The sequence below is a fragment of the Oncorhynchus tshawytscha genome, linkage group LG22, assembly GCF_018296145.1.
Source record: "Oncorhynchus tshawytscha isolate Ot180627B linkage group LG22, Otsh_v2.0, whole genome shotgun sequence".
Taxonomy (NCBI): Eukaryota; Metazoa; Chordata; class Actinopteri; order Salmoniformes; family Salmonidae; genus Oncorhynchus; species Oncorhynchus tshawytscha.
In genome coordinates, this window is record NC_056450.1 from 7,472,369 (window position 1) to 7,497,555 (window position 25,187).

Consider the following 25,187-nt stretch of genomic DNA (forward strand, 5'->3'; position numbering starts at 1 on the left):
ACTTTTATATGTTTACATACCCTACATTACTCATCTCATATGTATATACTGTACTAAATACCATCTACCGCATCTTGCCTATGCCGTTCTGTACCATCACTCATTCATATATCTTTATGTACATATTCTTCATCCCTTTACACTTGTGTGTATACGGTAGTTGTTGTGAAATGGTTAGGTTAGATTACTCGTTGGTTATTACTGCATTGTCGGAACTAGAAGCACAAGCATTTCGCTACACTCACATTAACATCTGCTAACCATGTGTATGTGACAAATGAAATTGGATTTGATTTGATTTAGCTAAAGATTTACACTATTTATTTTTTAATTGAACCTTTATTTAACTAGGCAAGTCAGCTCCCCAAGCTAATGCCTAGCCCTAGGCTTTAGTTCACCGGGCTAACACAGTCTTGTAGCAGAGACAGGCAGTGGACATGGATTTGAACCCACTAGGGAGGAAGGTTATATTAATCGACTTTTGTCTTTTAATGTCCAGTTCGTTGTGTTAAGACCACTTTACATACAGTAACCTTGAGGTGTGAAATGTAACGTCTGTCTCTCTGGATGATTAGAGGCGTAACTTCCAACTCGACTCACTGCGGCTTCTGGTCCCCAGCAGGAGGTCTTGGCTCCGGGCCTAAAGCCTCTCTCACTGTTTCACTATTCCTCAAATATTTTCTCTGCTCAACCAACCAAAATATCATGGAATACACCTTTGTCTTGGCACCTCCTATAGCCTTTCTTTGCTCATCTTCTTCAATAGCATGGAATACACCTTTGTCTTGGCACCTCCTATAGCCTTTCTTTGCTCATCTTCTTCAATAGCATGGAATACACTTCTGTGACCATTTCACCATCTCTCTATTAACCATTTCAGACAGAAGATGCGGTGTGTTACCTGTAAAAAATGTATGGCAACGTTTTATATGACCCCCTTTCAAACAGACCGTTATTTATCTCACTATCTCAAAGAATTGACATCTGCTGGTCAGCTCAAACTGCATGAAATACACTACCAACATCCTGAATACAGACATGGGTCATTGCTCCTATAGCCTCTCTCACAATATCTCAATTATCTGGTGAGACACTCAAACAGCATGGGGTACACCTCTGTGTACCAAACCAACACTCTGAACCCAGACATGGGTCGGATTGTTATTTGTTAACCATTAATCAATTGGTAGGTGAAAGCAAGGCTTTTTCCTCAATGCATGTGTAAGATTGAACCGTGACCTACCAGGTGTCAGTTTCCCATGGGTGTGGGTAATTGAGATAAAGCTATGAGCTATATAAAGCTCAATTAGATCCAACTTGTGAAATTCAACATGATTTGCAGTCAATAGACAAGCAATACTTTTGGATCACAACACCCCCTGATACACATCCACCAGATCATAGGGCTTCAGCGCAAATTGGGAAGAGTCAGTGGAAATTGCATCCATTCAAATCAAATCTAATCCAATTTTATTGGTCGCATGAGAAGATTTGCGGATGTTATCACAGGTGCAACGAAATGCTTTTCTTTCTACTTCCAACAGTGCAGTAATACCTAGCAATAATAATACACAAATAAAAAATACAATACACACATACTCAAAAAAATACATAAAAATAAGAAAATATCAGAGACCAGAATAAATATATATACATATAATGGTTTGTTTTGTATGTAAACATTATTCAAGTGACCAGTGTTCAATGAAGAATTTGTTCTTAACTGAATTGCCTAGTTAAGTAAAGGTTAAAGGTTAAATAAAAAATATAAATAATAAATAATAATAAAAACATAGGGTGGTAGCCGGCTAGAACAGTGACTAAGCTTAGTGGTGACTGTTTAACAGTCTGATGGCCTGGAGATAGAAGCTGTTTCTCAGTCTCTCGGCCCCGGCTTTGATATACCTATACTGTCTCCGCCCTTTCTAGATGGTGGCGTGGTGAACAGGCCGTAGCTCGGGTGGCTGAGGACCTTGATGATCTTCTTGGCCTTCCTGTGACACTGCTGTAGATGTCCTGGTGGGCATCACCCAGAGATGCGTTGGGCTGACCATACCACCCTGCAGTTACAGATGGTGCAATTGTCATACCAGGCGGTGATACAGCCTGACAGGATGCTCTCAATGCTCTCAATGGTGCAGCTGTAGAAGGTTCTTAGGGGCCAAGCCACATTTCTTCAGCCTCCTGAGGTTGAAGAGGTGCTGTTGCTCCTTCTTCACCATGTTGTCTGTGTGAAGGGACCATTTCAGGCTGTCAGTGATGTGCACGCCGAGGAACTTGAAGCTTTTGACCCTCTCCACTGTGACCCCTTCGATGTGGATGGGGGCGTGCTCTCTCTGCTGTTTCCTAAAGTCCCAGATCAGCTCCTTTGTTTTGTTGACGTTGAGGGAAACTTTATTTTCCTGGCTCTAACCTCCTCCCTGTAGGCTGTCTTGTTGTTGTTGGTAATCAGGCCTACCACTGCTGTGTCGTCAGCAAACTTGATGATTGAGTTGGAGACGTGCATGGCCACGCAGTCATTGGTGAACAGGGAGTACAGGAGGGGGCTGAGCACGCACCCCTGTCCCCCGTGTTGAGGATCAGCATGGCAGAGGTGTTGTTGCCTACCTTCACCACTTGGGGTCCGTCCGTCAGGAATTCCAGGACCCATTTTGCACAGGTAGGGTTTCAGACCTAGGGCCCTGAGCTTAGTGATGAGCTTGGAGGGCACTATGGTGTTGAAGGCTGAGCTGTAGTCGATGAACAACATTTTTACATAGTTATTTCCCTTGTTCAGGTGGGATAGGGCAGTGTGCAATGCAATAGTGATTGCGTCGTCCATGAATCTGTTGGGGCAATATGGGAATTGTAGTGGGTCTCGGTTGTCAGGTAAGGTGGAGGTGATATGGTCCTTAACTAGCCTCTCAAAGCACTTCATGATGACAGAAGTGAGTGCTCTAGTTTTGGGAAGAGTCAACAGATCATCATCACTAACCTAACAGTTTTTTCTTATTAGCTATTTCCTTTGTGAAGTTGACCACTACAGTTAAATAGATGGATGAGAAATCAAGGATCGGAGCTCCAACTACTCGTTGAAAAAAAATCTATGAAAAGATGATGGTTTATTAATTAACTTACTGCTTAGAATGCGTAGAAAACGTAATTACTGTAGTATTTCTCCAGACAAATTAGATTGAGCCTGTCTTGAGACAGACTCTACCCAGTAATTTGAGCCTGTGGTGCTGATGAAAGCAGACTAATTATCTAACAGTGGAAAGGGTCTGTTGACTCTATTGTGGTGCTTATTGATCTGTTGATCTAGCAGAGTTAAGTCCATCTAATGATTTTATTTGTGTCTGCAAAGCCTAGTCCTAGAGCAACAGAGCACACTATGTTCTGAGGAATAATAGACCGACTCGATTTAATGAGTGACCAACATACTAATACTGTAGCCTCTTGAGTGTAATGAAATGCAAATTGAAAAATATGTTAAAAGAACTGCCATTGGAGATAGGGAGATATATGGTTAGTTACAAAGGTAATGTTTTTTGTTGTTGTTGCAGATTTGTGTTTGACTTGGATCTCTACAGCACAGGTATTTCCTCCTTGACTCAAATCTAGAGAAAAGACTACAGTTCAGTTTAACTGTCTTCTGCATAAACCTAGTAATAATACTTTTATGTGGATTATTCTATGGGTTTTTAGGTAGCCTTCTACAATCTATATTATATAATTGATTAAAAGGACAAATAATCCATTTCATTTGAGTCGTCGGGGAGAATAGAACTGTGGGGCAGTGAAAGGAACGCTAGAGAGTCAGAGGAACCGCGCGCATATTGTCTGTGAGCTCAGTATAAAGAGACGCAGTGTTGCCTCTTTTTCTCACATCAACTGCAGGCATCAGTTTAGGAGTAAACCACACGTCGGGAATAGACTACAGTGCTTTTACGTGACCGAGGACCGTTTTTCTTTGGGGTTTCGCGTGTTTTACTCATTTTCTTTGAAGTCTTTTCTTCTTTACCGTTACAAATATGAAGGAAAGGAGAAATACGCAGCCGTTGGTGGTGAGATGTAAACTGGTTCTTGTTGGCGATGTTCAATGCGGAAAAACGGCGATTTTGCAAGTCCTCGCGAAGGATTGCTATCCAGAGGTATGCTACTATTTGCAATACTGACATTTTAAGATACAAATCGTATATGTTCTGCAGAGCATCCATATTGATTTAGTAGATGCCTCTGTGGGTTTGATAACCCTAAGAAATGTTTTTGGAAAGTTAGGAATGTATTCTAATTGATAATGGATTAATTTCCGCTTCAGCTAGAGGCTGCTATAGCTGCTACACGATGCGCATTTCCAAGAATTCAGTTTTCACGTTGGATTATATCAACTTTTCTACTGTACGCTTCTGATCATCATATTGAATGTGCTTATATAAACCATATATAATCATGCATATAAACCATATATAATCATGCATAATTTCCCCCCCATTCATTTAAATAGTTCATTTGTCCACTTTTTCCGCTTTTTTATATTCCATGCGTATAGAGACAGACATGATTTACTGCATAATTGCTTATTGGACTAGCCTACCAATTAGTTACACTCACGTTTGTACTATTTTCACATTAGAGAGCTTCCTTTCATGTAGTTCCTAATTATGAAATGATACATTCCATCAGTAGTAGCAGGGATGAGGTTATGTTGCTTCTCTCCGTAGACTTATGTGCCCACGGTGTTTGAGAACTACACCGCGTGTCTGGAACTGGATGAACAGCGCGTCGAGCTCAGTCTGTGGGACACATCAGGTAACAACACCCTTCATGCTATATCATCCCTCCTTTCTCTCCATCCTATATCCTCTCCTCTAACTATCTCACCCGCTATATGACCTGCGTCACAGTGTCCTGAAGTATTCGCACTCAGGGCCGGCCTTTAGCTCTTTCTTTGGACTGTGTTGAACATTGATACATTACTGATATGACTTACTATATCATAGCAACGCCTGAAAGCACAGCACACCCAGTCTTATTATGTGGCAGCACAATATTGATGTATGTGTAGTGTGTAGGACGTCATAGAATCCTGCTCGTGTAGCCTACTGACACTAGCCTACAGCATGGGTTTTCAAAACCTCTCCTCCAGAACCCCCATCGTTTTTATGTAATTTAACTTTTCCAGAGATAGCAAACTTGATTTAACTTCTCAACTAATTATACATTAATTACCTGAATCAGGTGAGCGAGTTCAGGGCTACAACTACATTTTTAAATGTCTGGGGGTCCCTGTGGAGAGGTTTTAAAACCACTGGCCTACTATATGTTGTGCTAACTGAGTAGTGTACCCTGTGGCCTACAGTATGTTATTATGCTAACTACATTGTATGTTAAGCTAACTGAGTGCAGCATGGAGTCATGGTGTTGGTGTAAAACCTCCCCAGGGCCCTCCACTGTAAAACCATTGACCTGAAAACAAGTGGCTAACTGATAACCTTGATATACCCTGCCAAGCTGCACCTGTTCATATCCCCCCTCACACTGCTGCCCTCCCTCACAGATACACACACACACACACACCGCCCTCCCTCCCTGACACACATCATGATGATCCACACATCTAGCCTAGATACAGTACCTAGATCTCATTCTCTACACAGATCTCATTCTATACTCCCCCTACTCTAGATATACAGATACCACTGTAGGGTACTCTAGATATACAGATACCACTGTAGGCTACGCTAGATATACAGATACCACTGTAGGAAACGCTAGATATACAGATACCACTGTAGGCTACGCTAGATATACAGATACCACTGTAGGAAACGCTAGATATACAGATACCACTGTAGGGAAACTCTAGATATACAGATACCACTGTAGGAAACGCTAGATATACAGATACCACTGTAGGGGATATACAGATACCACTAGACGCTAGATATACAGATACCACTGTAGGAAACGCTAGATATACAGATACCACTGTAGGTACGCTAGATATACAGATACCACTGTAGGAAACGCTAGATATACAGATACCACTGTAGGAAACGCTAGATATACAGATACCACTGTAGGCTACGCTAGATATACAGATACCACTGTAGGCTACGCTAGATATACAGATACCACTGTAGGAAACGCTAGATATACAGATACCACTGTAGGAAACGCTAGATATACAGATACCACTGTAGGCTACTCTAGATATACAGATACCACTGTAGGCTACGCTAGATATACAGATACCACTGTAGGCTACTCTAGATATACAGATACCACTGTAGGAAACGCTAGATATACAGATACCACTGTAGGCTACGCCAGATATACAGATACCACTGTAGGAAACGCTAGATATACAGATACCACTGTAGGGTACTCTAGATATACAGATACCACTGTAGGCTACGCTAGATATACAGATACCACTGTAGGGTACTCTAGATATACAGATACCACTGTAGGCTACTCTAGATATACAGATACCACTGTAGGCTACTCTAGATATACAGATACCACTGTAGGAAACGCTAGATATACAGATACCACTGTAGGCTACGCTAGATATACAGATACCACTGTAGGCTACTCTAGATATACAGATACCACTGTAGGCTACGCTAGATATACAGATACCACTGTAGGGTACTCTAGATATACAGATACCACTGTAGGCTACGCTAGATATACAGATACCACTGTAGGCTACTCTAGATATACAGATACCACTGTAGGCTACTCTAGATATACAGATACCACTGTAGGAAACGCTAGATATACAGATACCACTGTAGGGTACTCTAGATATACAGATACCACTGTAGGCTACTCTAGATATACAGATACCACTGTAGGCTACGCTAGATATACAGATACCACTGTAGGAAACGCTAGATATACAGATACCACTGTAGGAAACGCTAGATATACAGATACCACTGTAGGCTACTCTAGATATACAGATACCACTGTAGGCTACTCTAGATATACAGATACCACTGTAGGCTACGCTAGATATACAGATACCACTGTAGGCTACTCTAGATATACAGATACCACTGTAGGAAACGCTAGATATACAGATACCACTGTAGGGTACGCCAGATATACAGATACCACTGTAGGCTACGCTAGATATACAGATACCACTGTAGGGTACGCTAGATATACAGATACCACTGTAGGGTACTCTAGATATACAGATACCACTGTAGGCTACGCCAGATATACAGATACCACTGTAGGAAACGCTAGATATACAGATACCACTGTAGGCTACTCTAGATATACAGATACCACTGTAGGAAACGCTAGATATACAGATACCACTGTAGGCTACGCTAGATATACAGATACCACTGTAGGCTACTCTAGATATACAGATACCACTGTAGGCTACGCTAGATATACAGATACCACTGTAGGGTACTCTAGATATACAGATACCACTGTAGGGTACTCTAGATATACAGATACCACTGTAGGCTACTCTAGATATACAGATACCACTGTAGGAAACGCTAGATATACAGATACCACTGTAGGGTACTCTAGATATACAGATACCACTGTAGGATACTCTAGATATACAGATACCACTGTAGGCTACTCTAGATATACAGATACCACTGTAGGCTACTCTAGATATACAGATACCACTGTAGGCTACGCTAGATATACAGATACCACTGTAGGGTACTCTAGATATACAGATACCACTGTAGGCTACTCTAGATATACAGATACCACTGTAGGGTACTCTAGATATACAGATACCACTGTAGGCTACGCTAGATATACAGATACCACTGTAGGAAACGCTAGATATACAGATACCACTGTAGGGTACTCTAGATATACAGATACCACTGTAGGCTACGCCAGATATACAGATACCACTGTAGGAAACGCTAGATATACAGATACCACTGTAGGCTACGCTAGATATACAGATACCACTGTAGGGTACTCTAGATATACAGATACCACTGTAGGGTACTCTAGATATACAGATACCACTGTAGGGTACTCTAGATATACAGATACCACTGTAGGCTACGCTAGATATACAGATACCACTGTAGGAAACGCTAGATATACAGATACCACTGTAGGCTACTCTAGATATACAGATACCACTGTAGGGTACTCTAGATATACAGATACCACTGTAGGCTACGCTAGATATACAGATACCACTGTAGGCTACTCTAGATATACAGATACCACTGTAGGGTACTCTAGATATACAGATACCACTGTAGGCTACGCTAGATATACAGATACCACTGTAGGCTACTCTAGATATACAGATACCACTGTAGGCTACGCTAGATATACAGATACCACTGTAGGCTACTCTAGATATACAGATACCACTGTAGGCTACTCTAGATATACAGATACCACTGTAGGCTACTCTAGATATACAGATACCACTGTAGGCTACTCTAGATATACAGATACCACTGTAGGCTACTCTAGATATACAGATACCACTGTAGGCTACTCTAGATATACAGATACCACTGTAGGGTACTCTAGATATACAGATACCACTGTAGGCTATGCTAGATATACAGATACCACTGTAGGCTACGCTAGATATACAGATACCACTGTAGGCTACGCTAGATATACAGATACCACTGTAGGCTACTCTAGATATACAGATACCACTGTAGGCTACTCTAGATATGTGTTAGCTACAGTGGGTCAGGAAGGCTTATTATTAGCAGAATCAGTATGGTTTGGCCGTCAGCATACTGTAACAACTTAATGTTACCTTAATGTTATTTACATAGAGCATGATGATCAACCTATAGCCTATATCTTATTCCATACTCAGATACCCTACTCTACATATGTGTCTGTTGGCTACAGTAGGCCAGTATGGCTGAACCTGTGATTATTAATATGTATTAGTACCCTTTGGCTGCATTCATAGTGGATATTGTAAATCCTTTGTATAAGAGACCCACTTGGAGCCTATTTAAAGTCATGTTTACCACCGCCATCGTCGTCCACTCTGCATGTGTTGTCCCCATGAACAGAATGAAACGTAAAAATAGTGAATGTAATTTGTTTCAGTGCAAATCTCTGGCTCTTTTTTAATCCGAGCCCTGGCCTCTGATCTGATTGGTCGGACTGAGTGGCACAGTGCCCGTTGATGGGCAGAGGGCAGAAGGAGGGAGGTGTTAGTGGGAAGAGCCAGTGGATTTGGCAGAGGGAGGTATCAGAAGGTTTTTGGAGCAGATGAGAAACTCAGTGAGATATGGTAGTTATGTAGCAGTCTATGACCTGCATTTCAACCACCCAAACACTGAAATCATGGCTAAAGCAACTTTAAAAACTATTCTAAGGTGCTACTGCACATCAAGTCCCCCTTTTAAAAATACCTGCCACAATCCAAATGAATCCTTAAGAGGCTATTGACGCACCCGTGCATAATAAAGATAATAAAAAAATCAATGCATGGGCTGTGTCGCAATCTATCACATCGTGCTTACAGTACCGGTCAAAAGTTTTAGAACACCTACTCATTCAAGGGTTTTTCTTTATATTCTTTCATCTGGGCGCGAACCCAGAGTCTCTGGTGGCACAGATAGTGCTGCGATGCAGTGTCCTAGACCACTGCACCACCTGGGAGGCCCTGTTTTTTTTTGTGTTTGTTTACTATTTTCTACATTTTAGAATTACAACTATGAAATAACACATTTGGAATAATGTAGTAATCCAAAAAGTTTTAAACAAATCAAAATATATTTTGTATCTGAGATTCTTCAATTAGCCACCCTTTGCCTTGATGACATCTTTGAACACTATTGGCATTCTCTCAACCAGCTTCACATGGAATGCTTTTCCAACAGTCTTGAAGGAGTTCCCACATATGCTGAGCAATTGTTGGCTGCTTTTCCTTCGCTCTGCGATCCGACTCATCCCAAACCATCTCAATTTGGTTGAGGTCGGGGGATTGTGGAGGCCAGGTCATCTGGTGCAGCACTCCATCACTCCCCTTCTTGGTAAAATAGAAAGATGAGACTCCCACAAACATGATAGTGTTCTCCGGGTCGGCTGAAGGCAACCCAAACAAATGAATGGAAGTATGGAGGTAGTATTGTGGCAACAAAAATAATAAGGGGTTAAACATCTGCCCCCAAAAAAAAAAAAAAAACATTTTCCTGATCTTTCTTATATCTCCTAGATACAAGACAGACTCTTCAAAATCTTATTCGTTATGATATATTTTTTGACTGTCTTTTTTGCACTTTATGAATGTGTTTTTCAATGCGTTTCTATGGGTTTTAGTAGTAAAGGCAAACTACTAGTAGTAAAGAAAACCTACTAAAATTAAAAAGCTAAATTATCCATGGTATGAACATGTCAACACAAATCCATATGCTAGCTTTGTAGACCCCCCAACGGCTTAGACCTTTAAAACATCATCTAAGAAAATGACCGTCTGTTCGCTCTTTCTCTCCCCCGCCCTCACTATCCCGCCCTTGCTCTCCCCCTCTTTCTCTCTCCATCCCCCTCTTCTTTGTCTCTTTGTGACTGACAGCAGCCAGTGTCCATATTGAAAACAAAATATCCGCCAGATAACTAACATACTGCATGGTCATGGTCGTGACAGGCAGTTTTGCCTATCTGATGGTCATCATGCCTCATGCATGCCACAGATTGACCCCATAACTGTAATATGTTAGAATTGTATGAGCTCTACTGCTGCTGCTGTGGCCATAGACGTACAATTACTAGAAAGGACAACCATTCAATTGGCTTGAATAGGAATTACTGTTCTAGTAGTTATATTTCTATGCCAGCCTGATGCTCTCTCACTGAGTGAGTCTCTCCTCATTAGTTATGCTCCTCACCATTGATTGGACTGATCTCATCATTGGGTTTCGTGGCAGCTCTCTCCGACGGGTTCTCTGGGATTTACTGGCTAAAATCAATCCGCTGGTTTTAATCAGTACACTGGCCCGTTCGGCATGCAAGAGAGAGAGAGAGGGGTGGAAGAGGGACTGGGTCTGCCTGACACTTAGCTCCACACACACACACACACACACACACACACGCACACACACACACACACACACACACACACACACACACACACACACACACACACACACACACACACACACACACACACACACACACACACACACACACACACACACACACACACACACACACACACACACACAGAGAGTGGCTGTAACTCATGAAAAGTAAATGATGATCTTCAGTGTTTGGTGTTAGATTGTTTCAGAGTGATTGAGGGTCTTTCAAATGGACTTTCTGATACCAGGCTTTGTACTGTCAAGATATATTATAAGATGATTAGGCTAACCTGTTTGATAAATACATTACATTGATATATGCATCTATATTACGGTCCACAGACATTTAGCTGATGAGACAATCTGCATTATGCTAGTAAAACATTCCAAGACCATTAAGAAATTATAGGAAATATCAACATACAAGAGATCATACATCTATTCATGTATTATAACACATTCGTAGGGAAGCAGGGGATATGGGGAACGAGTCAGGGTTTGGGTGAATTCCATTGCAATTCAGGAAGTAAACTGAAATACCAATTCTCATTGAAAATGAATTGGAATTTCAGTTTGGATAGGGAAGTGACTGAATTTAAATGGAATTGACCCCAACTCTGAAATGTGTCAAGGCTTGCTCCTGTGATGTCAGGGTGGATACTAATCATTTCCAATGGAAATTGGATGGGCATGGGTTGTTTTAGGATTGGATGGGCATGGGTTGTTTTTACGATTCCCAAACTGTTTTGTTGTTGTGAGATAGTTATCAGCCCAGCAGACTGCAGCCCTTAGGGGTGGATATGTCAGGATAGTTACATCCCAAAACCCAGTGAGTCATCCCAGCTCTCAGTCTGCATCATTAATCTGCCTGACCTTCGGAATGCCCTCTTTTTCTCTTTCTAAATGAATTGTAGGGTAATGACATGGATTATTAGGCAGAACCATGAAGGAACTCACTCTTTGATTAATATAAAACACCCCAAAGTAGACTGCATCTCTGCCCCTCCCCCACCTGGATGTACGACGAAGCATCCAAATATTCACACTAGTATGTATACCTTTTAGAATTTATGCCCAATGCTTTGCTTAATAGTAGGCTAGTGTGGATATTGGGACAGGCCAGTCCAATTCCACTATCCCTTCGTCCTTCCATCCTTCGTCCTTCGTCCTTCCATCCCACTTCCACAATACTGGCCCACTTTCCACCTCGACACACCGCTTCAGGCGGTAGTGGTGATTGAGTTCAGCCCCAGCCATGACAGGAATGGTGATACCATTTTAGTTTTCTTTTCTTCTTTTTTCTCTTTTTTTCTTTCTTTCTACTGAATCCTCCCCGTCTGTGTTTCATGCATCGGGAAGTATCCATCTGTAAGCGGGGAAAGAGGGAGGAGCAGAGTGGAGGAGAGGAAAGTGAAGTTGTGAGCGAGAGAGAACATGTGGCTCGTAGTTAGGATCTGTGCTTTCAGTGGTGTGTCGGCTCTCTCACAACGTCTGGAGAAAAGTTAACCATCTCAAGGAACAACATTAATCTATAGCAATCTTCTGATACGTGGAAAATCAGACATCCTGAGAGCTCCACTGTACAGGGTGTTGTATGGCTGTGGTGGCATCGTCCACCTGTAGCAGAGGAGAAGCCTGTGAAAGAGCGGAGGAAAAGTGCTGCTTCTGTGAAGAATTAATGGTAGTGGAGACCTGACTGTGATCTGCCACTGACAGCCACACTCCTTTCTTCCCTCCATCCATTCCTCCCTCCCTTCTTTCCCTCCCTCCCTCCCTCCCTCCCTCCTACAGCTACTGGGGGACAGGATACCTAGGCCATAGCTCAGCGGCTAACAGTCTTGCTACATACAAGAGATCTGTGTTCAAATCCCAGTTGGTCGTAACAGCAGGTCATTCCTAAGGACATGTGTGTGTGTGTCACCCCCCCCACCCCCCCCACCCCCGCTCGCTCATCCCTCTTCTGCGGAGTAATTTGCCCGTATTTCATTGAAATGGCTCCCCAGCCACCTGTTTGCATCCTGTCTATCGATCTCTGCATTTAAATCAGTGGTCATTTAATGCAGAGTCACACGCTGGGCTCCTCGGTCCGTGACTGCCCTTCTCTTCCCCGACACACCCACGCCTCACACACAGACACACTCACCTCTTAATCTTCTTTGGGAGGCAGAGGGATGCTCGGCTAGCCACCTGCATGCAGACATTGACGGACACACTGATCATGATAATGAGAATCGGTATTTGTCCCTGCCTTTGAACTGCCTTAATTAATTGGTCTGATATTATTTGTGTGTCTTGACATAATGTCTTGACATAATGTAAATTATAATATAGTAATGATAATGTAATATCTATATTTATGACACACACACACACACATTCATTTATACTACACGCACATCACATCTGCTGCTATCAAACTCTTAGTATGGTTGCTGAATACTGTACATTTTAATCACTTTCCCCCCAATCTCCCTTTCCCCAAAACACATGTAAATATTGGACTATAAATTGTGCCTTCCTGTATTATACTTATGCTAAAATGTTTATTCTATTCTACTGAGCCATTTACTTTATGTCCGTATTCTTATCTTTTATTATTTCTTATTGTTGTCGCCTTGTCGAGAAGGAACCTGCAAGTAAGCAGTACGTTGGACGATGCATGCCATGTCTCTCCTCTACATACGACTTGAAACCTAAACCGAGAGGGTTGATGGACTGTGCTACCTCCTGTGGACTAAATAGCACAAGTCGATGAGCAGGATCTGTTTGATATTGTTCCGGTAGCTCAAAGTACGTGCTCTCTGGTCACTCAATGGTCAGGAGTGAGCTGAGGAAACACCCTTACGACGTACGCCGTAGCCTTCTCCAAAAGGCATAGCTGCGGACGGAAGTGTTTCGTGATACAACGCGCCAGTCCTATTGTTCCCGCTACAGTAGCGACACAGAACATGAAAGCTACTCAGATATTCTACCACAGCTTGTCATTATTCCAAACACGTCTCACAGCAGCGGGCTAATTCAATTGCACCCTTTGATAATGTGGAGAATCATTAACTATTTATGGACTGATCTATATGAACACGCACCAATGTTCATTGTGCTCTTTTGGAGTCGGTGGTACAGTCGTTCTGTACATCACACTGTACATATGTTGGCTTGGATAAATGTAATATGTAATGAACGGTGACGCCATCGGCTATTGTGATATTCATAGCCATAAGGGGAAATATAGATCAATTATACCCATTAGCTGCCCATTGGAACAAGATTATCCCTTCGAGCCTCTCGTTTTCCCTTCGATTAGACTAAGATGTGAGAATCACCTTTCACTGATGCCAAATATAACCAATAAACAAAGTGAACGAGAGACTCAAGTAACCAAGGGGTGTGTGTGTGTGTGTGTGTGTGGTGTGCATGCTTGACTGTGTGTGTGTGTGTGCCCTCATACATGTGTGCAGGCGTTTTCATGCATGTGTGTGCGCCTCAACATTGTTTTAACAGAGGAATGTGTAGAGCAGGAAGCAGGGTAGGTGGGTGGGTGGGCAGTAAGGCACAGCAGTGTGTTTGCGGGATGTGTAAAATGATTGATTGGCAGTTGCGGCCAGCCTTTAAGGAGGGGTGGGGGGAATGCCTTATGCAGATGGAGGATTCCAAGGCTGTTGCTGTGGTAACGGCAGAGGGACTGGAGGTATTGCGCTGTGCTGAGTGGGGGGAGGACAAGGAGGCGTTTAGAGGGGAGAGAGAGAGAGAGGGGGAAGTAGTTGCTTAAGGATTCCGAGCACATGAGTATGAGCATCTGCCTGCTCTGCCACCCCCAGCCAGCCTCACTGTTCTGTTCCACTTGCCTAATCCACTGCTAAAAAAGATCATTGTGGATTTAGTGCCGTGGTTGTCCTCATCTCCCCCTCTGAAAGACCAATAGGGGAGAGGATGAGAGGGAAAAGAGAGAGGAAAGGGACAGCATTGTACAGCTCAGCTCAGTATGAGAAGTGATATACCCCCAGGGATAATCCCTGGTCTCTCTGTCTCTGTCTCTCTCTCTCTCTCTCTCTCTCTCTCTCTACTACACCGAACTACAGGTTGTTTGCTCTATTAAATATAATGTCTCCTTCCTGCGTTATATTTAGAAAAGAAACAGTCTACCATATTCTACCCACGATAGTGTTTGTGGAGTTTGTTTTGACAAAGTATTTTTTTTGTCTTTCATTGTAAGCTCTCCATTGAAGCATTTGCTTCATGTTGTCTTGGACCCCTGTTAACAAGTGTCTCACCTCTCCTCTAGGTTCTCCCTACTATGACAACGTGAGGCCTCTCTGTTACAGTGACTCTGACGCGGTGCTCCTTTGTTTCGACATCAGCCGCCCAGACATTTTCGACTGTGGGCTTAAGAAGGTAATGGTCCCCATCTCTCACTTATGTCTGTTTGTTTTAAACTCTGTTTATTCAGTTTCACACACATAATAAGACAACACAATAAACAATATAAATAATATATGCAAGTAGAACATTATTATTCTTTTTTTTTACCTATAATAATACTGTATTTTAGACAAGTTAAACACACTGGGCAGAAGGGTACAGAGGTTAAAGGGCAATCACACTCACAGACAGTCATGGCCATAGACTGACCATCCGCTGGACCAAATTAAAGTTAAACATTTTATATTTTAAATAATAGATAAGGCATGTGGTAATGAGGTATCAGGGTTGGAGATAAACAAAAGGAGGTTGTCAGCATATGGCGAGACTTTCTGCTCTAAGCCCGTCCTGAGTATACCTTGAACAGCCTCATTAGACCGCAGTGTGATGGTAAGGGACTCGATTGCCAAATCATATAACAATGGGGAGAGTGGACAACCCTGTCTGGATCTGTGGTGCAAGGGAAAATAGTCAGAGAACAAGTTGCTAGTCCGTACTGAAGCCATGGGAGAGAAATAAAGACTATTTTCCAACGCAATGAATTTGGGACCAAAGCCAAATCTATAAAGGGCGGCTGTTAGGTAGTCCCACTCAACGCGGTCAAAAGCTTTTTCCGCATTGAGCGAGACCACCACCTCTGGATCCCAAAACCCTGGGGAGTACAGTATATTCATAAGGTGTCTAATATTGAAAAACAAATGCCTATTTCTCATAAAGCCAGTCTGGTCAGAGTGTATTACTTGGTGCAGCGAGCCTTCCATACGGATGTTTAAGGGCTAGGATTTTGTAATCACAGTTTAAAAGCGAGATTGGGCGATAAGATCCACATTCCAGGGGATCTTTGTTTTCTTTAATAGTAATGAAATGTAAGCCTGATAAAGACTAGGTGTTAGCTTTGATGAATTAAGGCAGTCTGCAAATAATCGAGACAGGAATGGGCAAAGCAGACCGGAAAACGTCCTATAAAATCTTTTGGAAAACCGTCAGAACCTGGTGATTTATCACTTTTCATTGAGGATACTGCAGTTGCAATCTCCTCAGGTGTAAATTCTTCTTCTTAACCGTCATGGTAGTCTGTATCAATTGAAGGCATATTCAGACCATCGAAGAATGAATCAATCAGCAAAGGGTCTTGAAGAGATTCAGAGGTTTATAGCACAGAGAAAAATTGTTTGAATTGATCATTGATCTCTTTATGTATAACTGTGGTAGGGTCAGACAGGGTCCTATTTGTGGGATTAACCTGTAGTGACACCCCATCCCGTGAACGGGACCGTTGTCATCATCTGACACTAATTAGCATAACGCAACGGACATAAATCTTCCTAGAAAATATTCATATTCATGAAAATCACAAGTGAAATATATTGGAACACAGCTTAGCCTTTTGTTAATCACCCTGTCATCTCAGATTTTCAAAATATGCTTTACAGCCAACGATAGACAAGCATTTGTGTAAGTTTATCATAGCCTAGCATAGCATTATGCCTTGCTAGCAGCAGGCAACCTTGTCACGGAAATCAGAAAAGCAATCAAATTAAATCGTTTACCTTTGATGAACTTCGGATGTTTTCACTCACGAGCCTCCCAGGTAGACAGCCAAAGCTCATTTTTTTCTCAAAATATTATTTTTGTAGGCGAAATAGCTCCGTTTGTTCTTCACGTTTGGCTGAGAAATTGGCCAGAAATTGCGGTCACCACAACGCCGAAGAATATTCCAAATTAGCTCCATAATATCGACAGAAACATGGCAAACGTTGTTTAGAATCCATCATCAAGGTGTTTTTCTAATATCTATTCGATAATGTATCCGTCGGGACAATTCGTTTTTCACTAGGACCGATTGGAGTAATGGCTACCTCTGTATTTTACGCGAGAATCTCTCTCGGAGCCACCATGTGACCACTTACGCAATGTGGCCGCCTACGGCTATTCTTCAACAGAAATGCGTAAAACTACGTCACAATGCTGTAGACACCTTGGGGAATACGTAGAAAGCGTAAGCTCGTTGATGGTATATTCACAGCTGAATAGGGAGTCATTGGAACGCAGCGCTTTCAAAACCTGGGGCACTTCCGGATTGGATTTTTCTCAGGCTTTCGCCTGCAACATCAGTTCTGTTATACTCACAGACAATATCTTTACAGTTTTGGAAACGTTAGAGTGTTTTCTATCCAAAGCTGTCAATTATATGCATATTCTAGCATCATTTCCGACAAAATATCCCGTTTAAAACGGGAATGTCTTTTTTCCAAAAATGAAAATACTGCCCCCTAACACCAAGAGGTTCGTGATGCCTCAGATTTACGGATCTGGTGTGCAAGGAATTTACTGGCCTTGTCGCCTTGCTCATACACTCTGTATCGAGCTCGTAAGAGTAATTGTTCAGCTTGTCTGGTAGAGAGCTCGTCAAATTCAGATTGGAGTAGCTGGCGTTCTTTATATAGATCAGAGGAAGGATCTGTAGCATACTTCTCATCCAATGTAGCTATGGCTTTGCACAGGTCTCAAAGCCGCTGAGAGTGAGCTTGGTTTTTGTTGGCTGTGTAAGAACTAATTTGGCCACGTAGGTTTGCTTTGAGGGACTCCCATATGGAAGAGCAGGACATACCTGGGGTTGAATTAAATTCTAGGAATAAGGTAATTACAGAATAAATTAAATTGACAAACTCATCTCAGAGTAAAATGGAATTAAGACGCTGTTGATAACACATAGGAGGTTGCTGGGGAAACTATAGCACAAGCACTAATGGTGAATTGTCAGAAAAAAACAATACTCATAAGAACACCTCTGAAGTTTAGGCAGAAGTTTTTTGTCCAAAAAGAAGTCATCAATGCGGGAGTATGTTTGATGAACATGAGAAAAAAAAGGAATACTGTCTATCTGTAGGGTGTAGTAAACACCAGGCATCACACATAGCATATTTCTGAAGAAAATATGAAATAAGTAGGGCACATTTAGATGGGCCTGAAGATCTTTGCAATGACTTCAAGAACTGGGGATAACCAGTCAAGAACTGGGGATATTGTACATTTGAAGTCCCCCTAACATCAACGAATAGGAATCTAAATGGGGTATATCAGATCATAAGGTAGAATTTAAACTTATATCATCCCAATTGGGAGCATAAACATTAGCCAAAACAAGAGGGGTAGTAAACAGTTTACCAGTTATTATGACGTATCGTCCCTTAGGATCAGGAATAACCTCAGAAGCAACAAAGGGAGTAGTTTTATCAACCAAAATGGCAGCAACTCTTGATTTACTATAAAAGTTAGAGTGGAACAGTTGACCAACCCAGTTCCTGCGAATCCTAAAGTGCTCACCAGTCCTCAAGTGAGTCTCTTGTAGAAATGCTAAATTTATGTTCAAACCCTTTAAATGTGTTGTTAGCCACAGGGTTTTTAGCCACTTTGATGTTCCACAAAATGTACTTGATGGTATTATTTTAGCCACCTTGAGCACTCCCGTTATACAACCCTGTCATTAGAGCATAGAGTGGGAAAGCAATGAATACCCAAAAGTGCCAGGATAACTTGTCTCAGAATAACAATGTACGGTGTAAGTTATTTGGGGAAAAATACGGAAAAAGCAACTAAAAGGAAGACAGAGTGACAACATTAGAACTGGACAATTCAACCTCCTTCCTCCCCCCATGCACCCCTCCAAATGAGGTGCAACCCTAAATAGAACATGTTTTCTTTGCACAGTATGTCTTTGGGAGTGCGGTGTTAAACCCAAACCCACAGTCCTGCCCTGCAAAGTAGCGCTCTGTGTTAGTGAATCAAGCAGCAAAAACAGAGATGGAAAATGAAAAGTTCATTCCATGTGCAAACGAAATTAGGAAAGCAGTCGAAGAACAGGTTTTGATAGAGAAAATAAATCAAATGTATCAAGGCTGTCAGCCAAAAACCTCAAATTTGAAGTAAGCAAAATTGTATTAAAACGACCCCCAAAAGGTTTGACAGCGTACAGTCAAGCCCACAAAACTACGTCTGTGCAACGTTGAAAGTTTGTGGGTATAAATGACGTTACAAATGTTCAACATTGAAGTGAAGACTCCCCAAAAACTTGTAGCCTTTGAACATTGCTGTTTACTGGCTCGAGACAAACGGATGCGGTAAAACAAATAACCAAAAATATTTTGGGGTCAATGAGACAATATGTAAACAAATTCAATAGGTCAATGAGACAGCATGGAAACAAACAAATTACATAAACCCTTAATAAAATGAATGCTGTTAAGGCAAGCACACTGGATGACCAAAACATTCAATCACATCAACTCCGAACTATACAGGTATAGTACAGTTATAACTAAACATAGTTATACCACAGGTGGGCTACTTACTTACTATCCACAGTTAGCAAGCAACAGTTGTTGATCTATAATCAAGTTCAAGACTTTTTGACTTTTTGAATGTGAGCCATAACCTCCTCCGGAGAATCAAAGGTGTAGTCTTTGAAAGCCATAGACGGGCTGGGAATCGCAGTCCGCACTTCATACTAGGATGGTCCCGTAGTAGTCGATTGGCCTGCCCGAAAGCTACACGCTGCCTGGACACAGTGGGGGAGTAGTTGCGGTAGATAGAGAAGCTCTGTCCTTGAAAGCTCAGAGTAGTATTGCGGCCTTCTCTGAGAATCTCCATCTTCTCATGGAAAAAGTGCACTCGAAGAATAATGTCACGGGGCCTCTCACTGTCCCGGGGCTTTGGGCGCAGTGACCGGTGGGCACGATCAATCAGGGGCTTCTCATCCATAGCGAGAACATCCTTCAGCAGCCCAGAGACGAAATCCGTGGCATGGACTCTGGGACCAATACCAGCCTCAGGTTATTGTGACAAGAAAGTCCCTCTAAGCTCACATAGCTCTACTGTACCTTTTTCAGATCCGCAGTCAGGCGTTTCACGTTAGCCTCCAGGGAGGTAGTCAGGTCAGACACACTGGAAGCCGAGGTCTCCAGTGCTGCAATTGTCATGGTGTACAGCTTTTGAGGGATGTGATAGCTGGCACCGTCTCGTTTCACAGGATAATTAAATCTGCTTTTAAAGTATCAGAAACCTCTTGTATTCGGGCCTCAATCGTAGCAACTACCTCCATTTTCATTTCAACTATCTCCGAGCATAGTAGCTTGATGGCCTCGAATGTTCATTTCAGCGCCACAAGGCAATGCTGCACCCCCGGGTGTAGAAGTGCTAGTCTCCGGGCCCTCAGTCTCAGGACACGGCGGTGATAAAAATGGGTCTTGTAGGCCGGGTTTTCTCAAAGTCGTGTTTTTGGCCTTATGTTTCGTCTACATGCTGGCATTTGAAAACAAAGCAGTCTTGGGTATTACGCAAAGGGATCACCAAACTAATATTTTGCCCATTTCCCCCCTAAGCGGGCGTGAGATTGACATGCTGACTCCAGGAATATCCACCAAAGCTGTTGCCAGAGAACTGATTGTTAATTTCTCTACCATAAGCCGCCTCCAACGTCGTTTTAGAAAATATGGCAAAACGTCCAACCGGTCTCACAACCGCAGACCACTTGTAACAACGGCAGCACAGGACCTCCACATCCGGCTTCTTCACCTGCGGGATTGTCTGAGACCAGCTACCCGGACAGCTGAAGAAATTGAGGAGTATTTCTGTCTGTAATAAAGTCCTTTTGTGGGGAAAAACTCATTTTGATTGGCTGGGCCTGGCTCCCCATTGTGTGGGCCTGGGCTCCAAAGTGGGTGGGCCTATTTCCTCCCATGGCTACGCTCTTGTCCAGTCATGTGAAATCCATAGATTAAGGACTAATTCATTTATTTCAATTGACTGATTTCCTTATATGAACTGTAACTTAATAAAATAGTTTAAATTGTTGCATGTAGCTCCATACATCATAAACTAATAGGCCAAAAGTATGTGGACATCCCTTCAAATTAGTGGATTCAGTTATTTCAGCCACACCCGTTGCTGACAGGTGTATAAAAACGAGCACACAGGTATTCAATATCCATAGACGAACATTGGCAGTAGAATGGCCCATACTGAAGAGCACAGTTGCTTTAAACATGGCCCTGTCATAGGATGCCACTTTTCCAATAAGTCAGTTCATCAAATTTCTGCTCTGCCATTTTGGTAAGGGAGTTGGTCAACCAGTGCTGTGATAATATATTGTGTAAAACAATGAATTTGAAGATTATCTGCACTGTTTGTTAGCTAGCTTTAGCCAGCCAGTTTTAGAGGAATGATCAGTGTTGCCAACAATGTTTCAGTGAGATCCGCTATTGGCTTGATTTGTCGCTAGAAGTCATTAGATGTCGTTTTGCCGTTGATGTGATGACACACCACCACCCCCCTGTGCTTCTCTGCCTGTGTGCGGCTGTTGCTGTGACTTCTGTTGCACAGACAGTTTCTCCCACTCTCGTTTGCAGCATCATTGAGTGGGAAAAGTCGCAAAATGCTATCAAAACCATAGAAACTCTCTTTGTCAAACCTCTCCAAAGGCAGCCTGAAAGTAGCTGAATTTGTCGCTCGAATCTTTTACCAATAAAAGTCACTGGAGGGGTCTGAAAATGCAGTAAATATAGCGACAAAGTCTCTAAGTTGGCAACTCTGGGAATGATAACATACGTTTTCCAAATTAACTGCCAATATTCCACTGGCTGAAATCAGTTGATGATGTGACTTAGACACGATGTAAATTCAACAAGAATTTCATAACGTTATCATATCATAACGCTCACAGCTTTCCAAGAAAACACAAATTGAGACATTTATGGTCTGTTTACATATATTTTAGTGAATATTTACTCAGAAGATTGGTATAAAATTCATATAAACTGTATTTATAACTATACAACAGTAATTTGGGTTGACAATATTTATATTTCTGAAATATCACATGCCTTGCTTTTATTTTCCTGCATAAGTAAAAGCAGGAAATGCATCACCTATGCCTCTACTGCCATTCATTCCAATTAGGAATTAATTCAGGATCTCTATCTGGACCTAACCCTAATCCTGACTTGTTCATTATCATGACTACGTGTGAGTAAATATCTGCTCTGTTGTCTTTCCAGTGGAAGACAGAGATCCTAGATTTCTGCCCCAGCACACGCATTCTTCTAATTGGCTGTAAGACCGACCTGCGCACTGACGTCTGCACCCTGATGGAGCTGTCCAATCAGAAACAGGTCCCCATCACCCATGAGCAGGTGAGACTGAGATCGCGCCCGCACACACATACACACACTGGGTCTATTCAGGGGGGTACAATGTTCTGATAGAGCCGTTGTATCTGTTGTATGGAACAGAACAAGGTCTCACCCACTCTCTCTTCTCTGCCCCCCTCCTACCTCAGGGTTCCTCTATGGCCAAGCAGCTAGGCGCTGAGGCCTACCTGGAGTGTTCAGCATTCACCTCAGAGAAGAGTATCCACAGTGTGTTCCGGACGGCCGCTCTTGCTTGCATCAACAAGCTCCAGCCGCTCCCCAAGACCAGCCCCACCCGACGTCTCTCGAAGAGACTCCTCCACCTCCCCAGCCGCTCCGAGCTGCTCTCCTCTACCTTCAAGAAGGAGAAGACCAAGAGCTGCTCCGTCATGTGAGTGGAGACCCAGGGCGGGGGTGTCACTCCCCTCCCACACGCTGCTCCGATTCCCCAGAACCCTGACTGTTTGGTTCGGGGAAGGGGGGTGTTTCATCACGATGGCTTAATCAAGAGTTGGCTCTTCTTCCATGTTGAATCCTTCCTCACCCCCCCTCAAAGTGAAATCAATTCAGAACAAGTGGACACCTTGTCCACTTTGTCCTGAAGTACTCTTCAGTGCATATCTCATATTTTTAGTACTGTATCTTGGCTTTTTGATCATCAGCTAACCATTGTTCTAACTTGTTACAGTAACGGTATGCAACCATGATGGTGTGACATCACTACTATTTAGGCACATTTGATTTGTCCAAATTGGAAAATGTGCAACAAGTGACAAAGTTTAAACTTTGTGAAGAAAAAATGCCTCTCAAGAAAACGCATTGCCTATTTTTCAAAACAAATCTAGCATGAAAATATATCAGACATGATTGAACATTGTATCCCTCCTACACTGCAGAGTGGGAACTATAAGGTGTAGCAACGTGAGCAAATCGGTGTTCTCCCAAAAGGGTTTTGGGCTCTTCTTGATTTAGGCCCAACGGGGGCTGATTGAGAGAGGCGTGGAGAGAGGAGTGTTTGATTTGACCACAGCGAGAACAGAGGGCCATTACACATCTCATTGTCTCGCCTGTGATAAGAGCAGCAGGTCTAGACAGACAGACAGACAGACAGACAGACAGACAGACAGACAGACAGACAGACAGACAGACAGACAGACAGACAGGCAGGCAGGCAGGCAGGCAGGCAGGCAGGCAGGCAGGCAGGCAGGCAGGCAGACAGACAGACAGACAGACAGACAGACAGACAGACAGACAGACAGACAGACAGACAGACAGACAGACAGACAGACAGACAGACAGACAGGCAGGCAGGCAGGGAGGGAGGCAAGGGAGGGAGGGAGGCAGGGAGGGAGGGAGGGAGGCAGAGACACATACAGACAAGCAGACGCCAGGCTAGACTGTGAGGTGTGAGCCATCCGTGCTCTTCTAGGCTCTCAGTCAGTGGAGTACCAGGCGAAAGAGGCAATGTACAGAACAGATAGATAAGGGAGCTTTGGGTTAAGCAAAGAAAATAGGGAAGTAAAAAAACAACAAATAAATGTACTGGAGTGCTAGAAATCCAGTTTCTCCCATCATTTGATAAAGAGGAAACCACTTCCAGGGAGTAGGGTATTGTTCTTCCCTGGGCCATAGACACAACATGGTTTAATGCAGATCTGTCAAGAGATCTGGGAACTTGCTTATGGTAATGGGTACCAGGTCAGTGTTGAAAATCCCCTGAGGTGATTCTTTAAAGGACTGTCTGTTTGCAACTAGAATATGCTGCTTAAAAACTGTCAGGATGAGTCCACTGGGGAAATGGAATTTCCAGTTTACGGACCTACTACAGGAGAAAGAAAGTGTTTCAGTATCACGTTATTAGTATTTTGATCAGTGTTTCAGCTAAATTCATTTAGCAGCTTTAGGCCTGAAACCAGATATAAAGCATGTAGAACAGATAATGGAGCTATATATTTTTTAATTAGATCAACTTTGATAACTAACAATCACCTAAATAAAAACAAGACAGTCAGGAAGAATCAAAAATTCAAGAAATGTCATGGCATAGGCCCCTATTGATTTTGTTATAATGTTTGAGTCACTAAGATAGCGTAAGAACACAGCATAAGCCATGACAAAATGTGTAGAACTGCAGCAAATTAACTTTAAAAACAGAAACATTTTATCTGCGGCGAAGAGGACGGCCTCTAAAATGTTTAGTCGGGGGCCGCGCCATTGGCCATTCGTGTTGGGTTTCATCACGAGGGCTTTATCAAGAGAAGGATTTCTTCCATGTTGAATTCCCCCCCAAAAGTGAAATCAATTCAGAACAAGTGGACACTTTGTCCTGAAGTGCTCTTTAGTGCATATCTCATTTTTCAGTACGGTATCTTGACTTTTTGATCATCAGCTAATCGTTGTTCCAACTTGTTACAGTAACGGTATGCAACCATGATGGTGTGACATCACTACTATTTAGGCACATGGTGATTTGTCCAAATTGGAAAATGTGCAACATGTGACCGTTTTTATCTTGTGAAGAAAACTT

The 25,187-nt window shown here is 42.6% G+C and overlaps 1 protein-coding gene across 1 annotated transcript; it reads left to right on the forward strand.

The window, feature by feature from the left end:
• Positions 1-3,757: 3,757 nt before the first annotated feature.
• rnd1b (Rho family GTPase 1b) lies at positions 3,758-23,826 on the forward strand. The gene is made up of 5 exons (XM_024383542.2): positions 3,758-4,130; positions 4,701-4,788; positions 15,337-15,446; positions 22,529-22,663; positions 22,810-23,826. Exons 1-5 carry the CDS (start codon positions 4,011-4,013, stop codon positions 23,053-23,055), a joined length of 699 nt encoding a protein of 232 aa, XP_024239310.1. The 5' UTR covers positions 3,758-4,010; the 3' UTR covers positions 23,056-23,826.
• Positions 23,827-25,187: the final 1,361 nt, after the last annotated feature.